Raw genomic sequence first — 27358 nt, 5'->3', positions numbered from 1 at the left:
CATTCTTCTCTTCTGCAGACTAAACAATCCCAGTTCCCAAAGAGGGGTGTGATGGTGGGGCCGAGCGGGGAGGGGGCGGGTCCTATTTTACTGCTGTGATCTGGTCACCCCATGTGTGCCGTTTCTTCTTATGTGGAGGGGGGAGGGCGCAATTTTATATTCTTGCCTCGGGCGCAAAAATAGCTAGTTACGGTTCTGCAGCAGGCCACAATGAAGATCCTCAGTGAGATAAAGCTCATGCGCAGAGATAACCTAAACCTCTTTGCAAAGTCCCCTTTAACACTGACTGCATCACAAATCCAAGGAATTCAGGGATCCATCTTCAGGGAAGAAACCTCCCTGGAAGTCTGACAAACTAAAGGCCTGATCCATCAAACTTCTTCCCCATGAGTAGCTCTTACGCCCATGAAAGGTATCGTTGAAGTCAATAGGAGTTCCCATGTGAAGGGGAGTTTGCAGGACTGGGACCTTGGACAACCATCAACCAGAAATTTTATACAAAGAACTATTTCCTACTCTGCTGCTACTGTAAAATTAGGAGAAACAGGACACATTCCCCATTTACAATATTTACCTCATTTACATGCACCACGGGGAAAACCAATGTTCTGACACTGCCTGTTTCACTGTGTAAAAAGACAACAAAGCTCTGAGATTCTGCAATGATTTCAGCTTTCTCCAAACAGATTAGAACACAGCAATCAAGGGGGGAGACTTTCCCATGTGAAAACTCTAGACCTTTCTTATCTTTATTTAAACTTTTAACCCTCCTTTCCCCCAGATTGGGATAAGAATCAAGATCTAGAAACTGGAATGTAGTCTTTGTTTTTAAAGCAATAAAATATACTGGGGTTTCCTGGGGAGCGGGGGAAAAAAACGATCCATGAGAGGCTTATTAATAGCTGACCTCATGGAAAGTTTGTGCCAGGGAATGGGAACACTAACCTGAGCGGTTGTTGAAGGCTATACAGATCTGTGAAATATACATATGCTGTTATAAGAGACACACACCAGCTAAAGTGACGCCTGGTATTACAGTGGAGTTATGTTAATGGTGCCAGCAATACTGGGATATGAGAGATCTCATAACGACTAGAAAGTACAGTACAGTAGATATGAGGAAATGTTGTCTTAGGATCCAGTCCCCCAAAGGCATCTGGGCAGATAAAATGCCACCCTTTATATATTTTAAAGTGCCTTGTACATACAGACTCATGTGGGAACTTTGAAGTGTCAAGTTGAAAGTGAATGGCAGTTCTTGTAAAGTTTCTAACTAGCTCCTGCTACCATTCTGACACCAATTTGGCCTCATCAGCTGGGACTGTGTTTGGCATTTGCTGTGGCAGAAATCGTGGCTGTGTGTGGGTACACGTGCATTCCTGTGACAGTGTCTCTCTTATAACTAACATAAGGACAGTCGGCCAGATCCTCAGTCGTTGTGAATCTATTTTATTGACTTCACAGAAATCATGCCACCAATACGTTTCAGTTCTCTGTCACATAGTGTGTTTCACATTTTGGCTTTCGCAGTTTGAAAGATATGTTCAGAAAACATAGCAGGGCCACCGTAGCTTGCAACAGCTCACCCCTGAGTTTTCAGGTTGTTGAAATAACTACAAATTGCCACTGTGAATGTGAAACGAGACAAAGGAACTACCCTGCCATTTTCTAGGTCAGATTCTATTGGACTGAACTATCTCTACAAATAATATTTCTCCCAAGGACTCTGCAGACAAAGTCACTTCAAATACGAAGTCAGGCAAGCAACCCTGAAATCCACACTGCTAAAGGAGAATACTTACATAAATCCATCTAGTTTTCTGACAAGAACATTGATCTGCATTCTCTTGGCTGCTTGTACAACTATCCCCGTCAGCTGTGAAAGAAAGGGAAACTTTTAGAGTAAAAAATTATGATTTTTTTTTCAAAAGTATGATTTCTGCCCAATTTTTACAGTGGGAAGGAGTTGCTTTTAAGGTGATAAAACAACACATCTGCAAGTTAAGATGGAACTGGATGGGTTTCCTATCTCTTTACAGGAGAATTAGGTAGATGCATGCTAGGGGATTATTTTTATTTGTATCCATCCATCCAGATACTTAGATGACCCTCATTACTATAGAACCTGAGAGACTCTGTATTAATGGTGTCCCTAGAAGCTCCAACTGAGCCTGGGGCACCATTCTATAAGGCATAGTACAAACACACAGTTAAGAGACAGTCCCTGTCCCAGTGTAAACAGATAAGAAAGGCAAAGGGTGGGAGAAAGGAAGTGCTATTAACCCCATTTTACAGATGGAGAACTGAGCCACAGAGAGGTTAAATTGATAGGACCAAAGTCACACAGGACGTCTGTGGCGAAGCTGGGAATTGAACCCAGAGTCCTTGTGCCTTAACTATAAAACAAATTGCTACTACAACCCAAGATAGAGTGATGAAGCTGGCTGCACTGCCACTGAGAAGATCTGTGCAAAATATTCTTCTACGAGTTGCAATAATAATCCATCATCATCATCATCAATGCTGCAATGTCTGACGTGTTGGAGGAAGGAGATTTGTAAGTGTAGAGGTGGCAAAATGTAGCTTTAATTTTTTTGGTGCGGCAGGGGTTAGTTCATATGACTGTCAATCACACATTGAGAAAGAATTGGGTAAGAAGGGATTGGGCAATCAAGAACCTGCTGGCACCAAGAGTTTGGATTCTGAACAGCATGTGCACTAGTGCTCGGAAAGGAGCTGCCCTTGCTGAAGCAGAAGGAAATTGTACCTCCCAGCATCCTGAGTCGGATTAGTTTCCCCCTGTCATTATGCTGGTCATTCCTTTATTCTTTCCCCTCATTCTGTTTTTTTACTGTTCTGTTCTCCACTGTACTCTTTCACATTTTCACTTCCAGGCCACTGCTCTGTTGCGTGGATTTATGGAAGAGTAGATTTTTAAAGCCACGGATCAATAGGTACAATAATAATACAAATGCTGTGCCAGATTCAGTGGTCAACTCCAGCTACCTTGCGACTCCTCTGGGATGCAAAATAGCTGTAAACCCAGCTAACAGCTCTTTGACCAAGGCCAGCAACTACTTGGGCTTATTGACAATCAGGGATGAATGCAGAGCCTCTATCTTGAACTTCTGGGGCAGTATGAATGGATTTAGCCTCTTGAGGTGTAAGATTGGTGTTCAGTCTCCTGATTTTTTGGCCCTGAAGTAGATAGAGAAGATTTCACTTCCTCTTTCTCAGGGGAAACTGGGCGATGGCTTTGGTGAACATGAGACGAAAGCTGGAGCCCGCGGACTGCTCGTCGCTCTATGAGCCAGGAAGTGAGAAGGAAGAGAGCCAAGCGAAGAGGGAGGGGTTTTTCTTGGAATGCTATCGAGTGGCTACGATGGAAACCACCAACTGCATGGAAACAATCTCCACCCTTCTCAGGCAAAAAGAAATCCTGTCCCACACAAAGGGAAAACTTCCTGTCAAAACCTGTCCTTGAGGAGGCTGCCTAGTGTGGGTGGGTTGGTGGGAAAGCTTGAGATATCGCGAACATCAAACTGATCCTTTCTGGTACTGAGAGCTGTGGAATTTGGAGCAGAATGATCCTGGGGCTTGGAGTGGGAAGTGCCTTTCTAAGGAGGTCTGGCTGGGGTGTCTCTCTGCCTTCCTCCTCTGGAAGAAGGTTAGTCTTGGGGTTCATCGTATGAACCAGGCTACTAGTGGAGAGGGCTAGTGAACAGCGCTTAGAGAGGAGATTGTCAGACCAGGGATGAAGCCAGAATAAACACTGTGAAACCTTCTGGCCTGCCATTATCTAAGCCATAACATTCATGGCATGACACACAAACTGGATGCCTAAAGGAATAAGGTTTAAGGACTCAATTCTGAGTCAATGGGAGCTGAATCAGGCCTTAGCATCTTCCTTCCTTCCTTGCCTAGGGAGTGTATTCTGCAAGCCCATATCTTTGGTGAAGTCTTGGATCTACAAACACAACGCTCTAAGTGCACAGATCAGTACTCTTGTATTGCTTTTTTGGGTAGAGCTTGGTTTTCTCTCTCAAGGGTCTGGTATCAACAGGACAGGAGGACTCTGTGATGCCCCCTAGTCACTGTGGGGCAGATTGCTAACCGGAGGTGGCTGCCTTCATTTATTCACTTCATCTAGTGGAGGGAGAATCAGATACCCTGCAAGCCATTTCAGAGGGAAGCACATACTCACAGGATTGATGTCCAGAAATGTTTCATGATCCTCCTTTCTGGGATGCATGCCCTGTATGTCCTTAATATACTTCTCATCTGCTTGGTAAAAATGTGGGGCCGATAAAAAGATCGGGACACCTGGAATTTTAAAACAGCGAAGTCACTATCTTCTAAAGAGAACAATGCATCAGATCCCCATCCATCCAGCCTATCAGTGTGGCCAGGAACAAAAATAAGATACCGCACACACACCATGAAACAACTTCCAATAGTAAAAAGTAAGTACCATCATCACTAACATACATTCCCAGAATCCAGTAATAAATAACTGAAGAAAACTGGTTTCTTCTGGAGCCCATTCACTTCATTGGCAGCACTTTACAGAAGGCAGCATGGCCTGGTGGATAAGGCATTGAACTGGGACTCAGGAGACCTCGGTTCTATTTCTGGCCCTGCCGTTGGCCTGCTGGGTGACCTTGGGCAAATCATTTCATCTCTCCCTGCCCCAGTTCCCCATATATAAAATGGGGATAACGTACAAGCTCCTTGTGAAGTGCTAAGAGATCCACCGATGAAAAGTGCTATATCGGAGCTGGCTATTGTTATTTATTATATTCTTATGGTCCATCAACGTAACAGATTCCAACCTAGTCCTGGTGTATACGATCTAGGTTCTTACACTTTCATCACTTCAGTCATCGAGGGCCTTCCAGCAGTGCATTAAGCAAGGTGACTAACATCTGTCACATGTAGTTTGTTCTCTCCCGCGGGTTAGGCCCTCATCCAGCAAAGCACTTGGGCACACAGGCAGTCCCACTGAAGCCAAAAGAGTTACATTAATTGACACTAGCTGAGGATCTATCCCAGGGGTGGCCAACCTGTGGCTCCATAGCCGCATGCGGCTCTTCGGAGGTTAATATGTGGCTCCTTGTATAGGCGCTGACTCCGAGGCTGGAGCTACAGATGCTAACTTTCCAATGTGCCGGGGGGGTGCTCACTGCTCAACCCCCTGCTCTGCCCCAGGTCCTGCCACCATTCCTCCCCTTCCCCCAAGCCTGCCATGCCCTCGCTCCTTCCTGCTCCCCACCAGAACCTCCGGCGCACTGCAAAACAGCGGATTGCAGCGGGCGGAAGGCGTGGGGAGGGAAGGGGAGGTGCTGATCGATGGGGCTGCCAATGGGTGGGCGGTGCTGGAGGGGGGGGGTTTAGCGGATGGGGGGCTGCTGACGTATTACTGTGGCTCTTTGGCAATGTGCATTGGTAAATTCTGGTTCCTGCTCAGGCTCAGGTTGGCCACCCCTGATCTAGCCCTTTGTGTCATCCATGCTGTGAGCCCACACTACACTTCTGAGGTGTCACTCATGGTACAGTCCGGTCACTTATGCACCTGTGTAACTTTAAGTACGTGAGCAGTCTCATTGCACTGATGAAAAATTATTCTACTAGGACTATTTTATTCCCAACACAGACTGGGTCTAAGGACATTCTAAAGAGGTGTGATTACAAATTTCATGCCAATAGAGCTAACCTTCACAAAGCACACACAGAAAGCACTGAAGACAGCACAGAACACGACTTTCGCACGCTGACTGGGGAAGTGACATTTACCAAAGCAGAACTTTCCCAAGGCCCGCCAGCTCCGATTAGTAAGGAGGCACACCTGAGCAGGAAACACCTGGCCCTGCAGCAGGTGTTCTCAAGGAGAACAGAAGTAGCTGGGAGCGACTAGGCTCTAGCAGAGAAACTGAAGCTGGGCGAGTGAGGCAACAGGCAAGAAATGGCCTGGGAGAATGGATGGACTTGAAAACTCTATTTGGAATGTGTTGTTAAGTTAATAATGCAGGAGCCCCTAACTGGGAGAAAGGGTGGGGCCTGGAAGCCAGAGCCTGAAGGCTCAGCTCCAGCTAGGAAAGGCTGGGAGTAGCTTGCCAAAGCAGGGAAGACCCTGCACACCAGGGGAGTTTGGGGCTGTGCCCAGCTTAATGGTGGAGGGAAGGCTCTTGTGTTCAGTTTCTGAAATGTAAGTTAATAAACCAGACCCTGAGGAAAGCTGTTGTTGGATTTGTAAAAGTCTCTTTTTGAGTTTACTGAGGAACCAAGAGGGGAACTGGAGGTGAGGAGCTGCTGGCAGGGCTGCCTGGAGGCCATAAGGGGTCACCTGGGCAGAGGCTACTGATTGACATGCCCCATCTTCACGGAGGGGAAATTCACCCAGTACAGCCAGCCAGCATGAGGCCTATGCACCAGGGTCAAGTGGTATATAGGCCCCATACTGAATTTTGCCCACTAAGAAGTGACTGTGCTGCGTAGAGCATGGCTGGCTGTGACTGCTTTTAACTTTACAGTCCGGCTCCTAGGATGTGCTTCTGACTCCAGTCTTTATATGATGTAAACTAGAGCGTGAGCAGACGACATCTTTCAGGAATGCTATTTCAGATCAGTTTTCTTCACTACTGGAGCCTTTTAATAACAACTGGTGATACTGGGTTTGATTTGGCACGATGCTGGACTCTCTCGGCTCCCAATGACTTCATGTAGACTTGAGTGCGCCCAGGACCTCACAGGATCAAGCCAATCAAACCAAGCCCCAACGTGTTTCAGTTAAACGTGAAAATGTGTTGCCCCAGAAGTATTCCCCACACTCCTTGGCTACATACCCTGATTGCAGACGCTGACGTTCAGAACACCTGAGCCATGGCAGTTTCCTGCTGGCACACAGAATCCTGCATTGTCTGGGTTCACTGACGTATTGGCAAACACCTTTTCAGGGGGCACAAACCGATAGGCAGGGATTCCAGACACACTCACAAAGCTATCAAAAGTTACATACAGAGATCTGTGGGGAAGAAAAGCAAGACTCTGAATTGAGAGACACAAGAACTTAGTAGCCTATGCTGTATAACCTTCAAAGTGGCATCCATATGCCCATCTGGATTTACGGTAAGCTACGGACCTGATCCAAAGCCCACTCAAACCAACAGAAGCCTTGCCACTAATTTCGATGCGCTTTGGATCAGGTCCTATACACCTTGTTGTGGTGTTGCATGAGCCTTGGGTTTCTCAAGTCCTCACGATTATCTTTTCAGCCATACGATTTTCAGTAGTGCTGCAGCTGTTTTTGTGCCACAGATCTCACAACCACAATGGTGACAATGAAAAGCATGGACGAGGGAGACAGTACCAGCAGGCCCCAAAGAGGGCAATTCTTGAACTCCCAACATTACCTGGATTCATCCAGGGCCGGCTCTACTGTTTTTGCCACTCCACGCAGCGTGCCGAATTGCCGCCGCGGACGGCGGGGGCAGTCCGTGTGCCGTTAGGGCAGCATGCGCGTTTCCGCAGCGGCGGCAATTCGACGGCAGCTTCTGTCTTCAGCAGGAAGACAGAAGCCGCCGAATTGCCGCCGCGGGCAACTGAACATAGAAGCTGCTGCCGAATTGCCGCGGCCGCGGAAACGCGCGTGCCGCCCTAATGGCGCATGGACTGCCCCCGCCGTCCGCGGCGGCAATTCGGCACGCTGCTTGGGGCGCAAAAACACACGGACTGCCGCCCCTTGCAGATTGCTGCCCCAAGCACCTGCTTGGAATGCTGGTGCCTGGAGCCGGCCCTGGATTCATCTAATGGGGGTTATTTTCCTGATTTTAAAAAGAAAATGTCGTGTCAATTTTGTTTTCAAATGGCAGAGAAACCTAGGAGGAAGGAGGCTACTAGGTAGGATGGCAAGAGAAAAATCCCAGGCTCTTCCATATCCCATTATTTATGTATGTGTGCATGTGTCTAATGGTGGAAGTGATGTCACAGAATGATGCATTCTGGAATGTCTTTAGCAAACTAGGAAGTGAAAGAGGATTTCACAGAGGGAAAGAGAAGTTTCAAATAAGATCTGTTTAGCACGCTTGTGCTGTTTCCTCTCATCCTGCTGAGTGAGGGAATTCAGCAGATATTTCAGGATGTAACTCAAATTTTCATTTTACTTTTGTCACAAATAGTTCATTTTTAAACTAGATGTGACTTGGTTTTTAGGGGCTAACTCACTCCTACTTGTTAGAGTGAATTAATAAAGGACAAATGTACTTCAGGAATAGAGCTTGTAAAACATAACATTAGGGGAAAAGATTTCATCTGAAATCTCAGAAGGATCCAGTGTGAACAGTTTGATACGTTACTTTTGGAATTCCTCTCCTTACCTGCAGAAATCAGAAGAAAAGACATAAATTGTTTCATCTGTGCTTATCAATGGGTGGAAAGCACTTCCATCTGTCCCATTGATCATATTACATGACTCTGTGGTCCACCAGTTCAGTGACCTGCAGTAAAAGAAGCAGAGAGAGGGAACGAAAGAACCAAAGAATTATTGAGCAATGGTGAGTTAATACTGCTTGGTTGGTGTGGGAAGGACCGGGAGGGCCTGACTCTCATTCACACTGAAAGTATGTCTACACTGCAGTCAGAGGTGTGATTGTAGTTGGGTAACCGTATCCGCACGTGCTCTGATTGAGCTAACATGGCTATAGCAGTGAAGACACGCTGGCACGGCTTCAGTGCGGGCTAGGAACGCAAGTACACACCCAGGTTTCTGGGTGGACTTGTACAACCCATACTGGGGTCTATGCCATTGTGGCTTCACTGCTATTTTTAGCTGCGCTAGCTAGATTAAAGCTAGTGTAGCTACGTCTACCTGCGCTGTGATCAGACCTCGGATTGCAGTGCAGACCTACCCGTAGCGCAATGGAAATAGCTCTGGCAGTGTATACAGGGCCTAAAATGCACATAAATTACACTTACATCCCCTTTACGTTGGGGCCTTAGTGTAACTGAGAATCTGGCTCGGAGTATATTGCCCAAGCAAAAAGTTGCTGGCGGACATTTTAATTAACAGCCCGGTGTTTTGGGTTATTCACTTTGGGCTTGTTTATGAGCCAGACCACATGTCAAGCAAGTGTGTAGGAACCCTCTTCTGCCTCTAGACCTCTTAGCATCAGGCAGATGCCAGAGGTGAAACTGATTGGCTCCATGCTGCGTGTATGATCAATACTGATCTTTGGGTCAGCAAATATGTCCACTTGAAAGCAAACAACACGTGTAGAACATCCTGAGTGGAGCATGGGCTGACGGGGTCATCTCAACCCTGTTAAAGGACATCACACAGGGGGCTGATGTGAATGATTGATAAGGGAGTGAATGTGGGGTAACGTTCAGTTGGCACCACTCTGCAGTCTCCTCCGAAAGTACTAACCAGGTAAAAATTAGTAACCACACGCCCACTGGGCATGCTTTTAAGACATGTGACTCCTTTGAGGAAAAAGAGTATAAAAATCAAGCAAATTAAATTACTGTTGGGGGATTCCTTAATTGACACCTGAAGAAGCTGCTAGACAGAGTAGCGAAAACTCTGCACCGTGGGCTCGAGTAGGATTGTGACCAGAGGGGTTTCCAGGTAGCCAAGCCTGGCCTCGAGGGAATCGAGACAGACCAGAGTGCTGAGAAGACCAAACCTGGAGGGAAGAAGCCGTCCATAGAATTGGTGACCACCTTCTCTGTTTGCCAAGCAGGAACTGCGTGAGGCTAGCACAGGGCCTGTTTGTGTACGTTTGTGAATGAGAGGCTCGCTAAGAGGAATGTATTGCTCTTACTGTATAGTTCTCTAATGTCTAACATAGGAGTTATGTGCTTAATGTAACCTTTTACCGCTGGTGTGATTCCTTCTCAAATAAAGTGCTGTGTATGCAAGATAATTACTGTGGACCTTTTTCACTGGTATGACAATAATCTGCTCCACTAGGAGCCATTAAAGATCCATTCAGGGGTAGTAGCCCCCTGGTGCCAATAACAGGCTCCCCAGACCTTGGGTCTGGACGCAGAGGAGTAGGCAGGGCTACTTGCTGGGAACATGGGTAATGGTCTGAGCCTTGCCTTAGAAGCTCCACCCCACTACTTGCAACCCAGAGTAGCTGACCAGCTGCAGGGTGTGGGGAGCTCTCCCCAGGAGCAAGGAAGCAGGGGATGACTGTGACTCAGAGCTGCAATGTCTCTTGGGAGGGGCAGTTTTATGCACCACCCCTTGCTCACTACTGTATCTAAAGTCACAATCTCCCCCTTTGCGTGAAAGCCACCAGAAAACAGCAACTAACCAGAAAATTTAATGGAGGGAAACAGCAAATGGAAGCAGGACCCAAGTATGTTCACTCCAAATAAAGATAAATGTCATTTGTATTATAGAAATCTGCAAGAGTACATGGATGGATGTTGACTAGCAGGAAACACATGGAGCGAATCTCCAGCTTGAATGGATTAACGCAAGCTCCACCACCCTTTTTATTAATATTTATTGTATACTTAATAAAATCAAAGGGAAAACTAAGTAGTAGCCCACAATACTGCTAAATACTCAGTGAATATGATGTAGCAGATTATTGGCAATAGTTTTCAAGTTCAAGCTGATTCTGTAAAATCAGTATGCAGAGAAATATGTCAGTTCCTATATGGAGTTTGTAGTTATAGTCCCCAGCTTTTCAGTAGAGTTTTGATATCAAGTCAAAAGACCAAAAGGATCACAAACTAAACCCATGCATGTTAACCAAGTAAGAAAGCCCTTGAGGTGGGGGGGGGGTGGTGAACCCCACCTGCAGCTGACCTGGCCTAGCTACATCACAGTCAAAACTCTAGAGCCTTGTCTCCACTAGGATTTTAAATCAACCGCACCAATGCACAAACAGACCATTTTGCGCAGTGAAGATGTAACCTAAGATGATTTGTGTAACTAACCCCTGCTACAATTCTAGTGACAATGAGGCAGTTGCAGTTTTAACCTATGTACCTTGGCCATCTAATACTGGTTAAAACTACAACTGCCCCCTCTTTACTAGGACTGTACCATGGGCTAGCTGAACACAGGACAGGTTAACACATGTTTAAAAACTCACCTTTCTCCCAGGGAAGACAAGTGCCCAGATAGAATGGACTTGGTCTAGTTGTTAAACTCTCCTTTCACGACAGAAACAGCCCTGTTTGCTGAGAAGTTACACTCACTAAAACTGTATCGGCTCCAACATCCACCCCTCCCACTTCTGGCTGCCCAGCGTGCAGGTTTGCTCGTGCAGGCAGCAATCAAAATCCTGGGGCTTCTCCTGACCAACTGCAAGTTGTGGGAGTGTCTCTCTCTCCCCATCTATCCACCCAGGTACTTATACTGCTCCATCCCTGTAGCACCTGAAATGCCAGCAGCAATGACATCTCTCAAAGAGGGTGCAATGTGTCTGTGCGGGGGCATGGCCACACCGCAGCCCCCTTTCTGCACCAGCTGGTGGCCTGAGGGCAATGGTGGAGGGAGTGGATGCAGCACCCATGTAAAGGGTATAGTAGTCGTTTTGCTCCCTCAGCACCCTGCAGGTGCATTCTGCCTGCCTCTGTCCTCTGCAGGCAAAGGCTAACTTCCTGTGAGCTGTGGGATTTGGGGTGTGCAGAGAGCCTGTCACTAAACTGGCTTCTTTGTAAAAATATTAGAAATGAAAGGCGCTGTCTCTGCTGACTGAAAGGTCTCAAAGGAAGTGAGAAGTTTCACACCGTCCGATTCGACAACTTACTCTTTTCCTTTCCACTCCACGATCTTCGAGAAGTTAAGGTAGTTCATTTTCCCACTGAGAACAACATATTCACCGTCATCCGTTCCATTCATCTAGAAACACAGAAGAGTTCGTCTGCACAGTGCTGGGCCAGTCACTCCCTAGGGCAACTAGCTGATGCACTAGAACAGGGTGGTAGGTGTCTACTGTTGTGCCACCCTGTTACCATGTGTTGGACTCTGCTGGGGGCTGCAAGCTAATTGTTGACAGAGAGGGACGGTCAACCGAAGTATTCCAGATGATTTCAAGGAGAGAGAAGGGGTATCCAAGATATCTATGGCCCAAGCCATAAAGAACTTTAGAGACTGAATCAACACTCTGAATTGCAACCAGACACAAACTGGCAGCCAATACAGTCTCTCTAGGGCCCAGATATTTATGTGCTCCCACAATGACATGCTATTAAGTAAGTGGGCAGCCACACTCTGTCTCAGCTGAATTTTCCCAGTGGTTTTCAAGGCTAGTCCCACAAACAGTGCATTATAGGGGACTAAGGCATGAGCAACAGTGGTACGGTCCACATCTGAATAAGGAAACTCTGCAACCTCCTAGCCAAGCATATGTGGCTCTGCTGCCCTCTACTCAGAGGCTCTGAACCCGAGTAGCAAAAGGCAGATGTAGTCCTTCAGCTATCCCCACTGTCATCTCTTCAGTTGTTTCCCCACAACCTCCCCATAATGCTTGCGTGTGACCCCGATAGACCCTTTACAACTGGCCCAGCAATTACAGGCTCAACTTTGCATCAGTAACGTGCCATTAATTTAAAGCTCCGGAAAGCAAGACATCGTAGACAAGTTACCTTATTAAATAAGCCAAACTCTGAATCAATCTCAGGATGAAGCACATGAAGGGTTGACAAAAGTTTGTCTTTGTAGCCCCACAGTAATTCGTGGACAGTGTGTGTCATAAACAAGTTTTCTTGGTATAATATTAGGAGAATCTCTGTGGGTAGCCGTAGGGAAGTCGATTTGGCCCATTCCATTGCAGTCTGATATGAGAGAGGAATCAAGGACAAGTTGATACAGTATTAAAATAAAATGTACTTATACACACAATAGCAGAACAGTGTATAGGCATGAAGCATATTTTCAACCTTATGATTTAATGATAACAGGTAATTTACTGGTCACTGGGATTCTTTTGATATGTTCTTATCGATATCTGCTTTCACAGGCCCCAATTCAGCAAAACATTTAAGCCCTTGCTTAAATCCATCCCTATTCAGTAAAGCACATAAGTTTCATTCCATTAAGTTAAGCATATCCTTAAGAATGTATATCAAGTTAAACATGCGTGTAAGTGATTTGCTGAATCGAGATGGTCCTTAAGCCCGGTAACCTATTGGCTAGAGTGACTGAATTTTAGTTTCAAGATGTTATGGCTCCGAGGCATTAAACCAAAGTACATGCAAAAATGCTTTACTAAACAGAGGTGGTTTGCTGAAGCACAGTAGCCTACTGACCTGAGAAGTGTTTGAAATTTAGTTTCAAAAAAGATGTGGCTCAGAGTTGTGAAACCAAATGCGGATTAAATTCTATAAAAGGCGGCCACTTCTCCAAAACGCATGGACTGGCTGCATCACTTACTTAGTGAAGACAGTATATGCTGAACGGAATGGAATTTATTTTTCCTGTAACCTGTGGTACATTGCACTTTCTACAGCTCAATATAAGAAGTGAAGTTAAACAGATAGTTAAAAGTCAAGTTTCTTATGTGAAAAAAGAGCAAAACTGACATAAGAACAGGTTGGTACAAATCACAGAACTGGAAGGGACCTCAACAGGTTATCTAGTCCAGTCCCCGGCACTCATGGCAGGGCTAATGATTACTTATGGCATCCAAATCATGCTATCAACAACAGAATGAAAACACGGTTGTTACTAGCAAGTTTCTAGCCTGATTTCCCAGACAGGTGTGGGCAGGGCTTCTTTTCAGGGAACAGTGTTAGTCAAACAGTGCAAGAAACTACTTCCCTAGGTAGTCCACAACAGGGTTTTTGTAGCGTCGCCCTCAAAAAAAGAAACCTTCGTTCGTCCAGGTCAGGGAAACCGTGCTTGCAAGAGCTGCATTCAAATGCACTAACATGAATGACCCCTGTGTGGACCGGGCTAGAGTTAGGCTTGGCAGAATTTGATTTTTATTTTATCATTTTGACAGATATCATCAGTGGTTATTTTTAAGCATTTTTTTCAATTTTTATCAATTTAAATTTTCACAGTTGTGGGAACTTATGAACGTGATCAGACAATAACTACTGAACGACAGCAGACACTGAGGGCTGGTCCACACTACCCGCCCAATTCGGCAGGTAGAGATCGATCTTCTGGGATCAATTTATCGCGTCTCATCTGGACGCGATAGATCGATCCCAGAAGCGCTCCCCCGTCGACTGCGGAACTCCTGCTCGCCGAGAGGAGGCAGCGCTGTCGACGGGGGAGCCTGCCTGCGCCGTGTGGACCCGCAGTAAGTAAATTTAGTTCGATCTAGGAAACGTCGACTTCAGCTACGCTATTCTCGTAGCTGAAGTTGCGTTTCCTAGATCGATCCCCCGCCCCAGTGTGGACCTGCCCCAAGATTCAAAAAGTTAAAGCTTTATAACTCAAACTGGCAACATCGCATGTCACAATGTAAATATCCTTAAAGCAAACTCCAATACGTTCTTACGCAGCGTTTTTCTTACTTTGCCTAGCTGTACATTTTGATTATTATCGATGGAAATAGTTTTCGTTGGGGTGCCAGGGTGGCTTGCCCCACGGTTTGGAGAGCCTGGGACTAAGCCAACCCTGATTACGGAATGAGCCCCACTGAGGGGAACAGGGCAAGTCCCTACAAAGTAAAAGGGGAAGCCCAAAGAGCTGTCGCTATGTCAGTAGACACTGCAGGGAAAAAAGGCTCCTGCAGGATCATGACACCAGGGAACTTGGAGGGTAAAGCCCAGTGTGCAGGAGGCTACGGGGGAGGGAGCAGGAAACCCTGACTCTGGGATTGGAAGTCAGAGCCCCAGTGAGGGAGAGCCAGGAGATCAGACTAGGACAGAAGAGCCCTGAGGGGTGAGAGAAAATGCCAGTTAAGTATGTACTTTTTCTTTGTGTTGTTGGTATGCGCTTTGGAACTCTGGGTTGTTGTAAACTAGTTCTGGTATTAAGCTAGCCCCAAGCAGGGGTACTGTTAACCACAGAAAGCCTCAGAGTTCTTAAATGGTATGTCTAGATCAGGGGTGGGCAAACTACGGCCCGGGGGCCACATCCGACCCTCCAGACATTTTAATCCGGCCCTCAAGCTCCAGCCGGGGAGCGGGGTCTGGGGCTTGCCCCATTCTGCGTGGCTCCCGGAAGCAGCGGCATGTCCTCCCTCCGGCTCCTACGCATAGGTGCAGTCAGGGGGCTCCGCACGCTGCCCCCGCAACTCCCACTGGCCGGGAACCACAGCCAATGGGAGTTGTAGGGGCGACGCCTGCGGACAGGGCAGCGCGCAGAGCCGCCTGGCCATGCCTCCGCTCCTTGAGGTAAGCACTGCCCGGAGCCTACACCCCTGACCCCCTCCCGTGCCCCAACCCCCTGCCCCAGCCCTGATCCCCCTCTGAACCCTTGTGCAGTTGGCAAATAATGTTGTGCCCTGACTAGCCAGTAGCTCAGATATTCAGTGCTGGCCATCAGATAGCCAGCTTCTAAACTAAAGGTTCTGGGCTGGTCAACACTGAAAAGTTATGTCGACCCAGCTACGTCACTCGTGAATGTGAAAAATCCACACCCCTGAGTGATGTAGTTAAGCCAGCCTAACCCCCGGTGTAGACATCTCTAGGTTGATAGAAGAATTCTTCTGTGGACCTAGCTACCACTCTCAGGGAGGTGAATTAACTACAGCAATGGGAGAACCCCTCCTGTCGCTGTAATGAGTGTCTACACTGAGCTCTGCAGCAGTATGTTTTACACTGATGTATCAGTGTCTTCAAATGATCATTGATAGGACCCTACCAATTTCACGGCAATGAAAAACGCGTCACGGACTGTGAAATAAGCCCTTCCCCATGAAATCCGAGGTCACCTTGTTCCTAGGAGCACCCCAGCAAAGGAGGCTCCTACCTCCAGCTGGGCTGGGGAGGGACAGGATTTGTCCATCCCCTGCACAGCTGCTCGGTGGGGGAGGGGGAAAAGGGAAATCAGACCTCACCTCCAACTCCGGGAACCTCCTGAGGCTGCAGGAAGTTCTGCGGTTGCTGCCTTCAGAATCCAGCTCTGAAGGCAGCAGAGAAGTGAGGGTGGCAATCCCATGACCCCCCTACAACAGGCTTGCGACCTGCCCACAATCCCCTTTTGGGTCAGGACCCCCATGGTTACAACATTGTGAAATTTCAGATTTAAACATCTGAAAACGTGAAATTTACCAATTTTCAAACCCTATGGCTGTGAAATTGACCATAATGGACCCTGAATTTGGTAGGGCCCTAATCATTGAGCATCCAACTCCACCACAACAAAACTGCTGCCTGAGCTTCTGCTGCTAGCAGTCACCCAAGTCCCCTGCCCTGTATTGTGAATTAGTGTCAAACCTAATGAAGTTACATTCTGGCACACGAGCTGAAAGTCCAACTGCTAATGCAAATTAACTCACTTGAGGGTTGTTGGTTTGTTAGCTCTTTGGAGAAATTATCAGCTTCCACATAAAATAATTGATTTTTACATAAAAAACAAGGAGGAAACGTCAAAACCCTCAAATCTTATTTTTAACCATTTTTTTTTAATGCCAACCCCTCACCACCTTAACTGCAAACTGAACCACAAATAAAAACAAGCAACAGAGTTACAAGAGATTATTAGTATGGTTGAGTCTAAAAGTGCAATTTTTAGATTGCATGCCACTCTGTTAAATCTATTGCAGGTGGGTCAGGGAGACAGCACCCTTTGTCTTGAATAGCTGACATTGAAAAAATGCTTGATTTTGCAGTCCTTACTCATGCAAAACTACTATTGAGGTCAATAGGAATTTTTGCCTGAGTATGCACTCTAGGACTACACAAATAGGGACTGGATAGCAGACTCACGCAGTATCAATTGTGTTAGAGAGGACCCCAAAGATCTGTTATGGCTGGTTTCAGCTAAGAGAAGCTGGCCATGACATTGTTTCATTAACATCGTTGTCACGCGTTAAATGTTCAGGTGCCTACACTGCAACTGAGCACCCCCTTATGTGCACACTGAATAGTTCTAGGTGTGCAACTCCACCTCATCTTCTTCAAAACGTAGCCCACCAGGTTAAAGATTGAAACAAGCCTTTGAATATGGCTCTGCAGACAGCCACAAGATGGAGCTGGTGCCCGATCAAGCTGGGAGCCACAACTTATCATTTGTTGTTTGCAGGGTTGTTGTACCCGCATTGGTCCCAGGATATTAGAGACAAGGTGGGTGAGGTAATATCTCTTATTGGACTGACTTCTGCTGGTGAGAGAGACAAGCTTTCGAGCTTAGGCACGGTCTACACTAGGAAATTAGGTCAGTATAACTACATCGCTCAGGGATGTGAAAAATCCACCCCCGAGCAATGCAGTTACACCAACCTAATCTTTGGTGTAGACAGCACTAGGTCTACAGAAGTTGATCCAATAAAAGATATTACTTCACTCACCTGGTCTCTCTAATGTCCTGGGACTAACATGGCTACAACAACACTGCACACAACAAATTATAAGTCATGGCTCTCTGCAGAGCCATATTCTGTCTCTAGAGGTTTGTTTCCATCTTTAACCTGTTGCGGATTTTCCAGGCTACACAGCTCCCTACCTTACACTGTGATACCCCAGCAAGCCAGACTGCCTAACAGGCCAGCACCTGCACTTGGCTTTCTCTCCAAGGGCTATGACCAGAGTATTGCCCGGAGTACTGTAAGTTACCACACAGCTCCTTCTAAGCAAGCACATTTATTCTTAAGGTAAAAGCATTACAGAGAAAACACATTAGAACCATAAAAGAACCTACGCGCATGCTAAAAAGCTTAGCAGAGGTCACCCCCAATCCAACCTAGAGCTCTGGTCAAAACCCACAACCGGGCTTCCCCGTGATTACAAGTTCATCTGTCTTAGATCCAGAACGACAACAGACTGGGCGTATCAGCCGCTTCTTTATATAGCTTGGGCTTTGACCTTGGCCTTCTGTAACAGGCAATCAGCAGACAATGACCCTCTGCTCAGGGCATAGCTTCAAAAGGCTGTGGTTTTGCATAACCAGAGCAGGGGATCTGCATTAAACTCTTCCTATGGATTCCCCAGGAAATCCACTTAACACATATTGTCCGAAAAGTCCATACTTGTCTGGCACATTTTCAATAGTCTCTGGTATTCCCAGGTCTTGCATTTGTCACATCTCCTCCTTAGAGAGGTAACTTATATGCAATCCCAGCCCACACTTATACATAAACATAATAAAATAAGGTCTTTCAAAGATATTACAGGAAATTGCCCTATCTGTCACAGTGACAAGAAACAATATTCTTGTAACACATAACCTTTAGTCAAAAAAACATTAAAATATTAACCACTATATCTGGCTTTTGCGTATTTCTTTAGTATAAGTCCTGCCTTTATGGGTATAGCCAAGAGCTGTAGAACGGAGTCAGATAATGGACCTGATTCTGTTACCCTGCACCTTGTGCAGTCAATTATATCAGTGCAAAGTGGGTGTAAAATGCTACTACTGTGATCTGGGATCATTTTACATGTATTTGAACAGGTGGACATGACTACACAAAGTGCAGGGCGATGGAGAATCAGACTCAGTTCACATTTAAGAGTATCTGAGGACTTCAGAGATCAAGTTCCTTTTTTTTTAAATGGGGTAATGCATCCTTTAAAATGAGACAGTAGAGCCTATGAAAGGACTGAGAGCGGTATGGTCCAGTGGTCTGAGCAGAGGGTTGGGATCCAGGAATGCCTGATTTCCAATCTCTGTTCTGACACGGTCTGCCTCAATGGCCTTTTAACCTCTCTGTCGCCAGTTCCCCATCCATTAATGGGGATAATTCTTACCTATCTCAAGAAGTCGTCATAAGAAGAAATGAGTTGGCAATTAACAAAACGCTTTGAAGATGAGAAATACCATGCATATAAGTACAAGTTGTAGCCACATGCCAGTAATATTCCAGACATAAATACAACAGAACTCACCACTGCAGGAATATTTACTGTCCTGATCAGATCAACTTCAGGGTCTCCAACAGACTTCTCTGGTTCAAATACATAGGTCTTTGGGTTCATAGAAGAGACTCTGGTGCCATTGTCCAAAATATGAACATTCACTCTTGGCCTGTACTCTCTGGGAGACAGAAAATTTGCAATGGTACAAATAATATTTATTATGACTACAGAACTCCTGCTTTAAGTGCATAAAGAGAATGCTTGTGAAAATCCCACCCTCTCAGCACTGGTCTAACTCTGCTCTCACTGAAGTCTGGATCCCTTTGGATCCAAAGGGGGCAGAGTTAGATCAATGCTGAGCACTTTTTAAAATCCTGTTCACCCCCCAATCTTCTTAATGCAATCTAGTGATGTATACTTTTTTGCTTTATAAATGACAATGGGAAAAAAAGAAAGATTATAGCCCAAGACCACACAAAAAGATTTAAAGGCCCAATCTAAGGTTCTGCACATGAAATATGGATTGAAAACTATAGTTTTGCCTCTTCACTGTGGGCAAAATTCACGCCTCCTGTGCAGAAGGCCAGTGCAAGGTGTATGCTCTGCTTAAGCCTCATCACCCGGATCCAAGACCAATTGACACCAACAGGGGAGTCTTTCCATTGACTTCAGTGCACTTTAGATCAGGTCCTATAGGCTTATGTGAGACAAGACTGTGGACAAGGCCTTATGCTGCTCTCTGCACAGGGATGAATTTCACCCTAGGTTCTTGAATACGCCAGGTGAAACACCGGCCCCACTGAAGTCCACTGGATTTTTTCCACTGACTTCAGTGGGGCCAGGATTTCACCTCTATAATACTGTTTACCATCCCAAGCAGCAGATGTCCCAGGATTGCTCATAAACTAGCCTAACGCATAGGGGTGGAATGCTGCCAGCTGATCTGATCAGAGTTCCAGTTTTCAATACTTTGAAACGTATGCCCCACCCTTTTACAAACTTTAGCAGCCACCACATTTCACAAACAATATATACGAAGTTCTGCAGAGCTGGCTCGCCCAATTCCCAAATTAACTGTGCCTAGAACTGTTGCAAAACAAAAGCAGAAGAGGAAGATATAAATGTCAGGGTACATGCTTTGCCAGCATTTCTTTATAGCTGTGTAAGAATTTGGTTACATCTCACTAACTCCACACCAGCTCCTGAGTTAAAAGGATCATATGTTGCCTTTTACAAGGGTTTCTTCCTGAGCAAACATAATCAATGCTGTATTTCATACATTTCAACTCCCATGTTCTATGCCAACTGCACAAGAATCTTCAGAAAGACAAGGTGGGTGAGGTCATATCTTTTATTGGACCAACATCTGTTGGTGAGAGAGACAAGCTTTCCAGCTTACACAGAGCTTTTGTTCAGGTCAAGAAGAGCTCTGTATAAGCTCGTCTCTCTCACCAACAGACGTTGTTCCAATAAAAGATATTACCTCACCCACTTTGTCTCTCCAATATCCTGGGGGCGATACAGGTACAACAACAGTGCATACAAGAATCTTCAGAGCATTCTAATCCACACACACGAACATACAGCTATATTTGCATTTAATTTTTTTTTCTTTCAGGATACTGGTTCAACCTCTAAGCTGTTTAGAGAGATGCTTATGTTCCATGGAAAATATTCCAGTTAGAAACCAGCCATTCCCCCTGTCCCAAATGTTTATACATGACAGATCCACCACACTTCAGCATCCTCACTATTTGGGAACATTTTGAGTTGGCAACTCTTCCCATTTGACTTGGCAACAGACTATCACGGAATAATCACCCCTGGAAGCCAGGACTTGAATTGGAGGGGAGAGGCAGAAGAACTTGTAGAGGGCTCCCAATTTCTGTCATAATCAGTCTGAGAAATCTCCCACTCCTTAAAGGCTTGGAGGAGAAAATAAAACTCACCCCTCAGGATTCCAAGGGTTGAGTCGCAAAGATTAAAGAGGAAAATCTTCAATATGGCAAAACCAGACAAAATTAAAGAGCGTTTCCCACCTCAGCAAGTTTGGACAGATGAGCAGGCTGTGCTTTACAATAAATTACTCCTTTGATCTCCATCCTGTAAAACCAGTAAATATGGTTTCAGGTGACTAGAGAGACATTCACTAATACTATTTTTGGCTCTAGCTAGATCTGAATTTTGCAGCTTATGCCCATCTCTGCAATTACAACAGTCCTATTGAATGTCCCTGTGTTTACTGGGTTTACAGTCTGTGAATCAAAAACATGATTTGTTTAAAGCTACGTCATCTGTCCAGCATGCTGAGTTTACAAATAGCCCTTCAGTATTGTCCAATCTTGTTTACGTCAGTCACAACACTGTTCTCCCTCTGCCCAATTTCAGAACATGTCCACTATCAAGCCAGCCTGCACTGCCCCCACAAAAACACAAGCGCAGGCTTAGCTTTAAGCATGGTTTAAGCACTCATGTGTTTAAAGAGAAGCATGCACTTCTGTGCTTTGCTGGCTTGTGGCCCGAGCAAGCAGCTTGATATTTCTCCTCCGTCCCAGTGGGGAGCAGTCTACAATGGCCCCCACGTGACACAGCTGGTGCTGTCAGCAACCCACAGCCCTGGAAATGCCAATCAATCTGTTGGAAAATAGATCTTCGGCTTCCAGTGTTTCTGTATCAGACAGACCCTATCCTGTACAGACAAGTCAAAATAGGGCAAACCAAACAAAAGAGAGAGAGACAGAGAGAGAGAGAGAGAGAGAGAGTGTGTGTGAAGCACAGACCTTTGAAATGTGCAGCCCTGGCTTACCCACATCATACACACAAGTAACTGAGACTGAGCCTGCACCACCCAGCCCCGCCTCCTGCACACTGACTGCAAAATTACATGTCATGGGAGAGCTCTTGCCAGGGGATCTACACACTAGCCATTCATGCTGTGTTTCTCCACATGCATACACCTGATCCTCCGTCTTCCATCCCAACTGACTCTGGGGCCAGTGGGCCTTGGCAAAGACTGAATTCTCGCAGGACCCTTTCCCCAGTCAGAAGGTTTCCACTCAGTTCTACCTGCTGGCTTTCTAGCTTGTGCAGTCTCACAAATATGTGTTGGCGAAGGCTATGTGGCGGGGAGGGAATTACAGCCTGAGAAGGATGACAGGAAGGTGGCACCCAGGCATGTGTCATGAGTACCAGGAGGTGGGGGACTCTGTGTCACTTCACATAGGGCTCTACAAAAACTAGAGCCCTGTTTATCTGTCTGATACACAGGAGAGCGCTCTGATTAGTTGTAAGTGCCACGCTCTGCCAGAACACTTCACACAGAGATGCTGCAGCAGTGGTTCCCAGCGGCATGGGTGCTGTATGAGCAAAGCTTCCAATGCACTGGGATGGGAGCCAGAAGGGCTGGAGGGAGAATATATGGAAGGAACCAGATTGGCCACCGTGATGAAATAAGGAGGGAGGAGAGGCAGAGACTGCAGGAGGGGAAAGGAAGATGAGAGAATAGCAGGAGAGGCAGTGAGAGAACGAGGATGCTGAGGTGTGGAAGGAGAAAGGCAGAGGGAGAGAAATAACATGGGTAATAAAGGCGTGTGCAAAGATCAACGTGGCTGTGAAACATTAACAAACCAGGCTCTCCCTTCAATTCTCTAGCATCCCTTCAAACACTAGGGGCCTAATTTCCTTTCACCCAATGGTCCCCAAACTGTGGGGCAGAGGAACGTTCAGGGGGGCACGGAGGGGCCTAGAACAGCCAGCAGCCCCACTCTGCTTCCAGCTCCGCGCTGGCCCTGACCTCAGCCTTAGGCCCCGGCTCCCGGCTCGGCTCTTGATTCCCGGCCCCAATGCGGTCCCGCTCCTGGCCCTGGGTCACAACCGTGGTCCAGACCCGCTCCTGATGCACAAGGTAGATTAAGTGACTCGTCCAGAGTCATACACAGGAAATCCGGAGCTGAGCAATGAATTAAACCCAGGATTCCCAAGTCCCAGTCCAGTGCCTTAGCCACTAGAACATCCTGCCTCCCTTGAGTAAACTCTCCAGCACATAACATATCAACTGGGTTTTTTTGGCTAAGAAACCTGTCATGGTTGCCCCAACCCTCCCAAGTTTTATTTTTGCAAATACAGTAAGCAATATAGACTTACCTGTAGGTGTACGGCCCTATTTCTTCCACAAAAGGGGTATCTCCACTGACCACTTCTAGAGGATTGGTCACATTAAAAAAGTAGAACTGCATGTAGACTGGTGGAGGAGGGTCTTCCCAGAGGTCAAAGGCTTCTGTACCATTCTTTAGTACTGTTCCCTACACAACAAAAAAAAAAAGAAAATCACACGGTTGCTGGGCATTCTGTGAAGATTCGCTGTAGGAGAGAGAAGAAACGGACTCGTGAGTTGCCCTTGGACTGAGGCTGAGGCGGCCCTGGGCCCTGCAAATACTTCTCTATGGGCTTAACTTTAAGCACGAGTAGCCCCACTGAAATCAAACGTGTGCATTAGACTTCGCAAGGCCGGGGCCTAGAGCTGCAGAAATTCTCATTCTATTTCCCTCAAACGTTTGTGTCTTAAATTCCCTGGCATGTAGACTTACCAGCCACAGCACAATGAACTATGTCCATACCAGCCAATACTGGCTACTGAGGTACAGCAACACCTGTGCCTCGGTGAGAGAACAGCTTCACCCCCTCCATTTGGTTTTATTTGGGGCACAGAAATCTTTTAAAATATTACTGAAATAAAGGACCTTATTGTCCTCAAGTAGTAGGTCCCTCTTGAATACCACTTTGGGCCAGATTCTGACACCCTTACTCACAGTGAATTATCATTTAGGCCTGGATCCTCAAAGGTATTCAGGCACCTATATAACTTTGAGGATCTGGGCCTTACTCCACAAGAGATTTCTTCCAGCGTAAGATTCTACTAAACCAGAGTCAGGGTATCAGAATCTGTCCCTATATTAATTCTGGGTGAAATGCACCCCTCCACACTTCTTAACCCCTTAGGCATTTCTCAGCCCCTCTGAAAATCAAGGCCTTAGACTGTAAATTCCTTGTTGCATTAGCTTCAGTAAGATCAGGATTGGGACCATTATGCTTAAGTGGGGAATAGAGTGTTGCACAGAGGTGAATGTAACCATCTGTATACATATAAATACAACTCAGAATTTACATAAACTGAGGGAGGTTTGTCTTTGACTGTCATCTTATTACAAGTCAGATGTAGTTATACCATAGTGACATGCTTTAAGCTTTATCCTGTTATAAATGACCAAGTATAACCTGACAGGATCCCACCAGTATGCACCCTGGGGTCCTGGGTTCTCTAATTCATAGAAACCGGGAGCAGGAGGCGGGGAAGCAGGAACGGAAACAGCTAGCTGCACTGGGGGTTTTCAAACCCTTTGTTTTTAGTTTTCTAACTAGAACAATTTCCGACGACTGCATTGCACTAGTAAAAATAGGGACAAAGGATTAAGGACGTGTAACAGGCCGGCAGTGTTTACATGGAACCTCCCCCCGAGCGATGTTGATCCTGCCAGGGAATGCTAAATTAAATGGGTTCTGCTGATTCACCCAGGCAACTGGATTTCTATTCTCTGCGAATATAGAGGTGGGAGTGGCCATCTAGAGATGGAGGATGCAGAGTCTGTGGCAAACAGCCCTGAGGCAGGCACCCTAGGAGTGCTCAGACTAGGAGAGAAGCTGAGCTTTGCGTTATTGTTAATTTCTTTGCTAATAAACCCAATTCCAGCAAAGGGGTGAAGTTTTGACTCTGCAGCGTGTGACATTTGTTTTAGGTCAGACTGGCATGAGCACTTAGTCTCAGGCTCCAAGCCTGCAAGTTACTGAGGGTCCTCACATTTATGTGGACCAGGACTTAACAGCTGTTTTAGCAAAATCCCTGGCTGGGCCTGGGTTCCTTTCCCACCCCCATTAAAGATTTTTCTAACAAAAAAATGCACACAAATCCATCTGCTATCAGCTCATCTTGTATTCTATAGAAGTCTATATAAGAATGTCCATAAATCCCTGTTATTGTAGAATCACTTAACTATTGTATCGGCAATTCATCTATAATTGCGGGGTCGGTGTCAGAATGCCACCTTTTTACATTTCCTCTAGAAACATGATATATAAGTCTCATTCCAAACGTGCTCATTTTGTTTTGAAAATGACATTACAGCTGTAATGCAGCAGTGCTATAAAAAGAGAAAATAAATCAATATTGGGGAAAATGGTTTCAGCTCCACTAAAGTCAATGCAGAGATAAATCTGACCCACTAAGTTAAACTATTTAAGAAAAAGGCACAAAGAAAACCATATCTTCAATGCTACATCACCAGGAGGCAGAAGAGGGGGAAATAATCTGCAACTAAATGGATCACATCTCCATTCGCTCCTTTTATTTTTCTGGGAAATCACATTAAATATTGTAAACACAAGCTCAAAAGCAGAAAGGCCTGGAGAACTGCCAATTCTTGGTTGGTGCTTATAGGATCTTAATTTCATAGATTCATAGATTCATAGATTCTAGGACTGGAAGGGACCTCGAGAGGTCATCGAGTCCAGTCCCCTGCCCGCATGGCAGGACCAAATACTGTCTAGACCATCCCTGATAGACATTTATCTAACCTACTCTTAAATATCTCCAGAGATGGAGATTCCACAACCTCCCTAGGCAATTTATTCCAGTGTTTAACCACCCTGACAGTTAGGAACTTTTTCCTAATGTCCAACCTAGACCTCCCTTGCTGCAGTTTAAGCCCATTGCTTCTTGTTCTATCCTCAGAGGCTAAGGTGAACAAGTTTTCTCCCTCCTCCTTATGACACCCTTTTAGATACCTGAAAACTGCTATCATGTCCCCTCTCAGTCTTCTCTTTTCCAAACTAAACAAACCCAATTCTTTCAGCCTTCCTTCATAGGTCATGTTCTCAAGACCTTTAATCATTCTTGTTGCTCTTCTCTGGACCCTTTCCAATTTCTCCACATCTTTCTTGAAATGCGGTGCCCAGAACTGGACACAATACTCCAGCTGAGGCCTAACCAGAGCAGAGTAGAGCGGAAGAATGACTTCTCGTGTCTTGCTCACAACACACCTGTTAATACATCCCAGAATCATGTTTGCTTTTTTTGCAACAGCATCACACTGTTGACTCATATTTAGCTTGTGGTCCACTATAACCCCTAGATCCCTTTCTGCCGTACTCCTTCCTAGACAGTCTCTTCCCATTCTGTATGTGTGAAACTGATTTTTTCTTCCTAAGTGGAGCACTTTGCATTTGTCTTTGTTAAACTTCATCCTGTTTAACTCAGACCATTTCTCCAATTTGTCCAGATCATTTTGAATTATGACACCATAATCAACACCATTTGTTTCTCAGACGCATTCTGGGTCTCCCAGCCTCAGTTTCTGTTTCCTTTCCACTTACATTTTTATTTTTGAGTGGTTAAATTGATAGAATGAGCTTGGGATGGCCGCAAGATTTCTGAGTGGGAAAGCAAGCTGGCCCAGATCCTCCAAAGTATTTGGGCACCTAACTCCCACTGATACCAACGGGAGTTAGGCACATCCACTGATATCTGGGACAAAGGATTAAAGGCCTGTAACAGGCTGCAGTGTTTGCATGGAAAACCCCTCCACTGAGAGATGTTGGTCCTGCAAAGGAATGCTAAATTAAATGGGTTCTGCTGATTCACCAAAGCGAGTGGATTTCTATCCTTTGTGGATATAAAGGAGGTGGGAGTGGACATCTAGAGATGGAGGATGTAGAGTCTGTGGCAAACGCCCTGAGAGGGGATATCTGGCCCATCATGTCATGTAGCACACCACAGCATAACCATAGTAATACACAGGAGTTACAGGGTGCTTTTCATAAAAGGATTTCAAATCATGTATTCTGAATATGCCACATGTATTACGAAAACATTATTTTAGAAATGTTTTGGGGAGTTATTTTTTAATTCCATGGGAACTCCCAGTATTTCTGACATCCTGTTTCCTGTAGGTCCTGATGTCTTAGGCCCTGATCCTGCAACTCATTCCATGCAGGTGGACTCCTGCACCCATGCAGAGCCCCACTGGTCCTTCCTTAGAATTCATGCTAGTGGATTAAATATTCATTGTTTCCCCATAGGCATGCCAAAGATCCTAAGAAGTTGTAACACCTGGGAATAATTATGTTCCCCTCCTGCAAGGTTTCATTCTGATTTTTCAAGATGCCCACACTCCTGGTTTGAGTACAACTGAACAGCAGAGTAAACTTCTTCAACCACTCTGAGTAGGACTCCTTGACTCAAGTCTAGGTATATTTTCCCCATCTCCTAGGGAATACTCACTTCTAAAGTAACATTTAAACTGGTCATTCAGTCTTATATGCCTGCATGTTATCTGCACAGGGGGAGAGGGATAGCTCAGTGGTTTGAGCATTG

The 27358-nt window shown here is 45.8% G+C and overlaps 1 protein-coding gene across 1 annotated transcript in view; it reads right to left on the bottom strand.

Moving 5' to 3' along the window:
- The window catches only part of SCARB2 (scavenger receptor class B member 2), a 35984-nt gene that overhangs the window by 5208 nt on the left and 3418 nt on the right, over window positions 1-27358 (bottom strand). Inside the window, exons 2-10 of the mRNA XM_026653254.2 lie at window positions 23077-23234; window positions 18964-19111; window positions 12607-12795; window positions 11769-11860; window positions 8373-8492; window positions 6843-7021; window positions 4205-4323; window positions 1803-1876; window positions 575-626 (exon numbers count right to left, since the gene is read on the bottom strand). Of these exons, the coding sequence (XP_026509039.1) occupies window positions 575-626; window positions 1803-1876; window positions 4205-4323; window positions 6843-7021; window positions 8373-8492; window positions 11769-11860; window positions 12607-12795; window positions 18964-19111; window positions 23077-23234 (1131 nt within the window). The remainder of the gene's footprint in view (window positions 1-574; window positions 627-1802; window positions 1877-4204; window positions 4324-6842; window positions 7022-8372; window positions 8493-11768; window positions 11861-12606; window positions 12796-18963; window positions 19112-23076; window positions 23235-27358) is intronic.

Source organism: Terrapene carolina, unplaced genomic scaffold, assembly GCF_002925995.2.
Source record: "Terrapene carolina triunguis isolate 2854851 unplaced genomic scaffold, T_m_triunguis-2.0 Scaffold136, whole genome shotgun sequence".
In the NCBI taxonomy this organism is placed as follows: domain Eukaryota; kingdom Metazoa; phylum Chordata; order Testudines; family Emydidae; genus Terrapene; species Terrapene triunguis.
The sequence above is the reverse complement of the archived record's forward strand: the minus strand, read 5'-3'. Positions and strand labels throughout refer to the sequence as shown.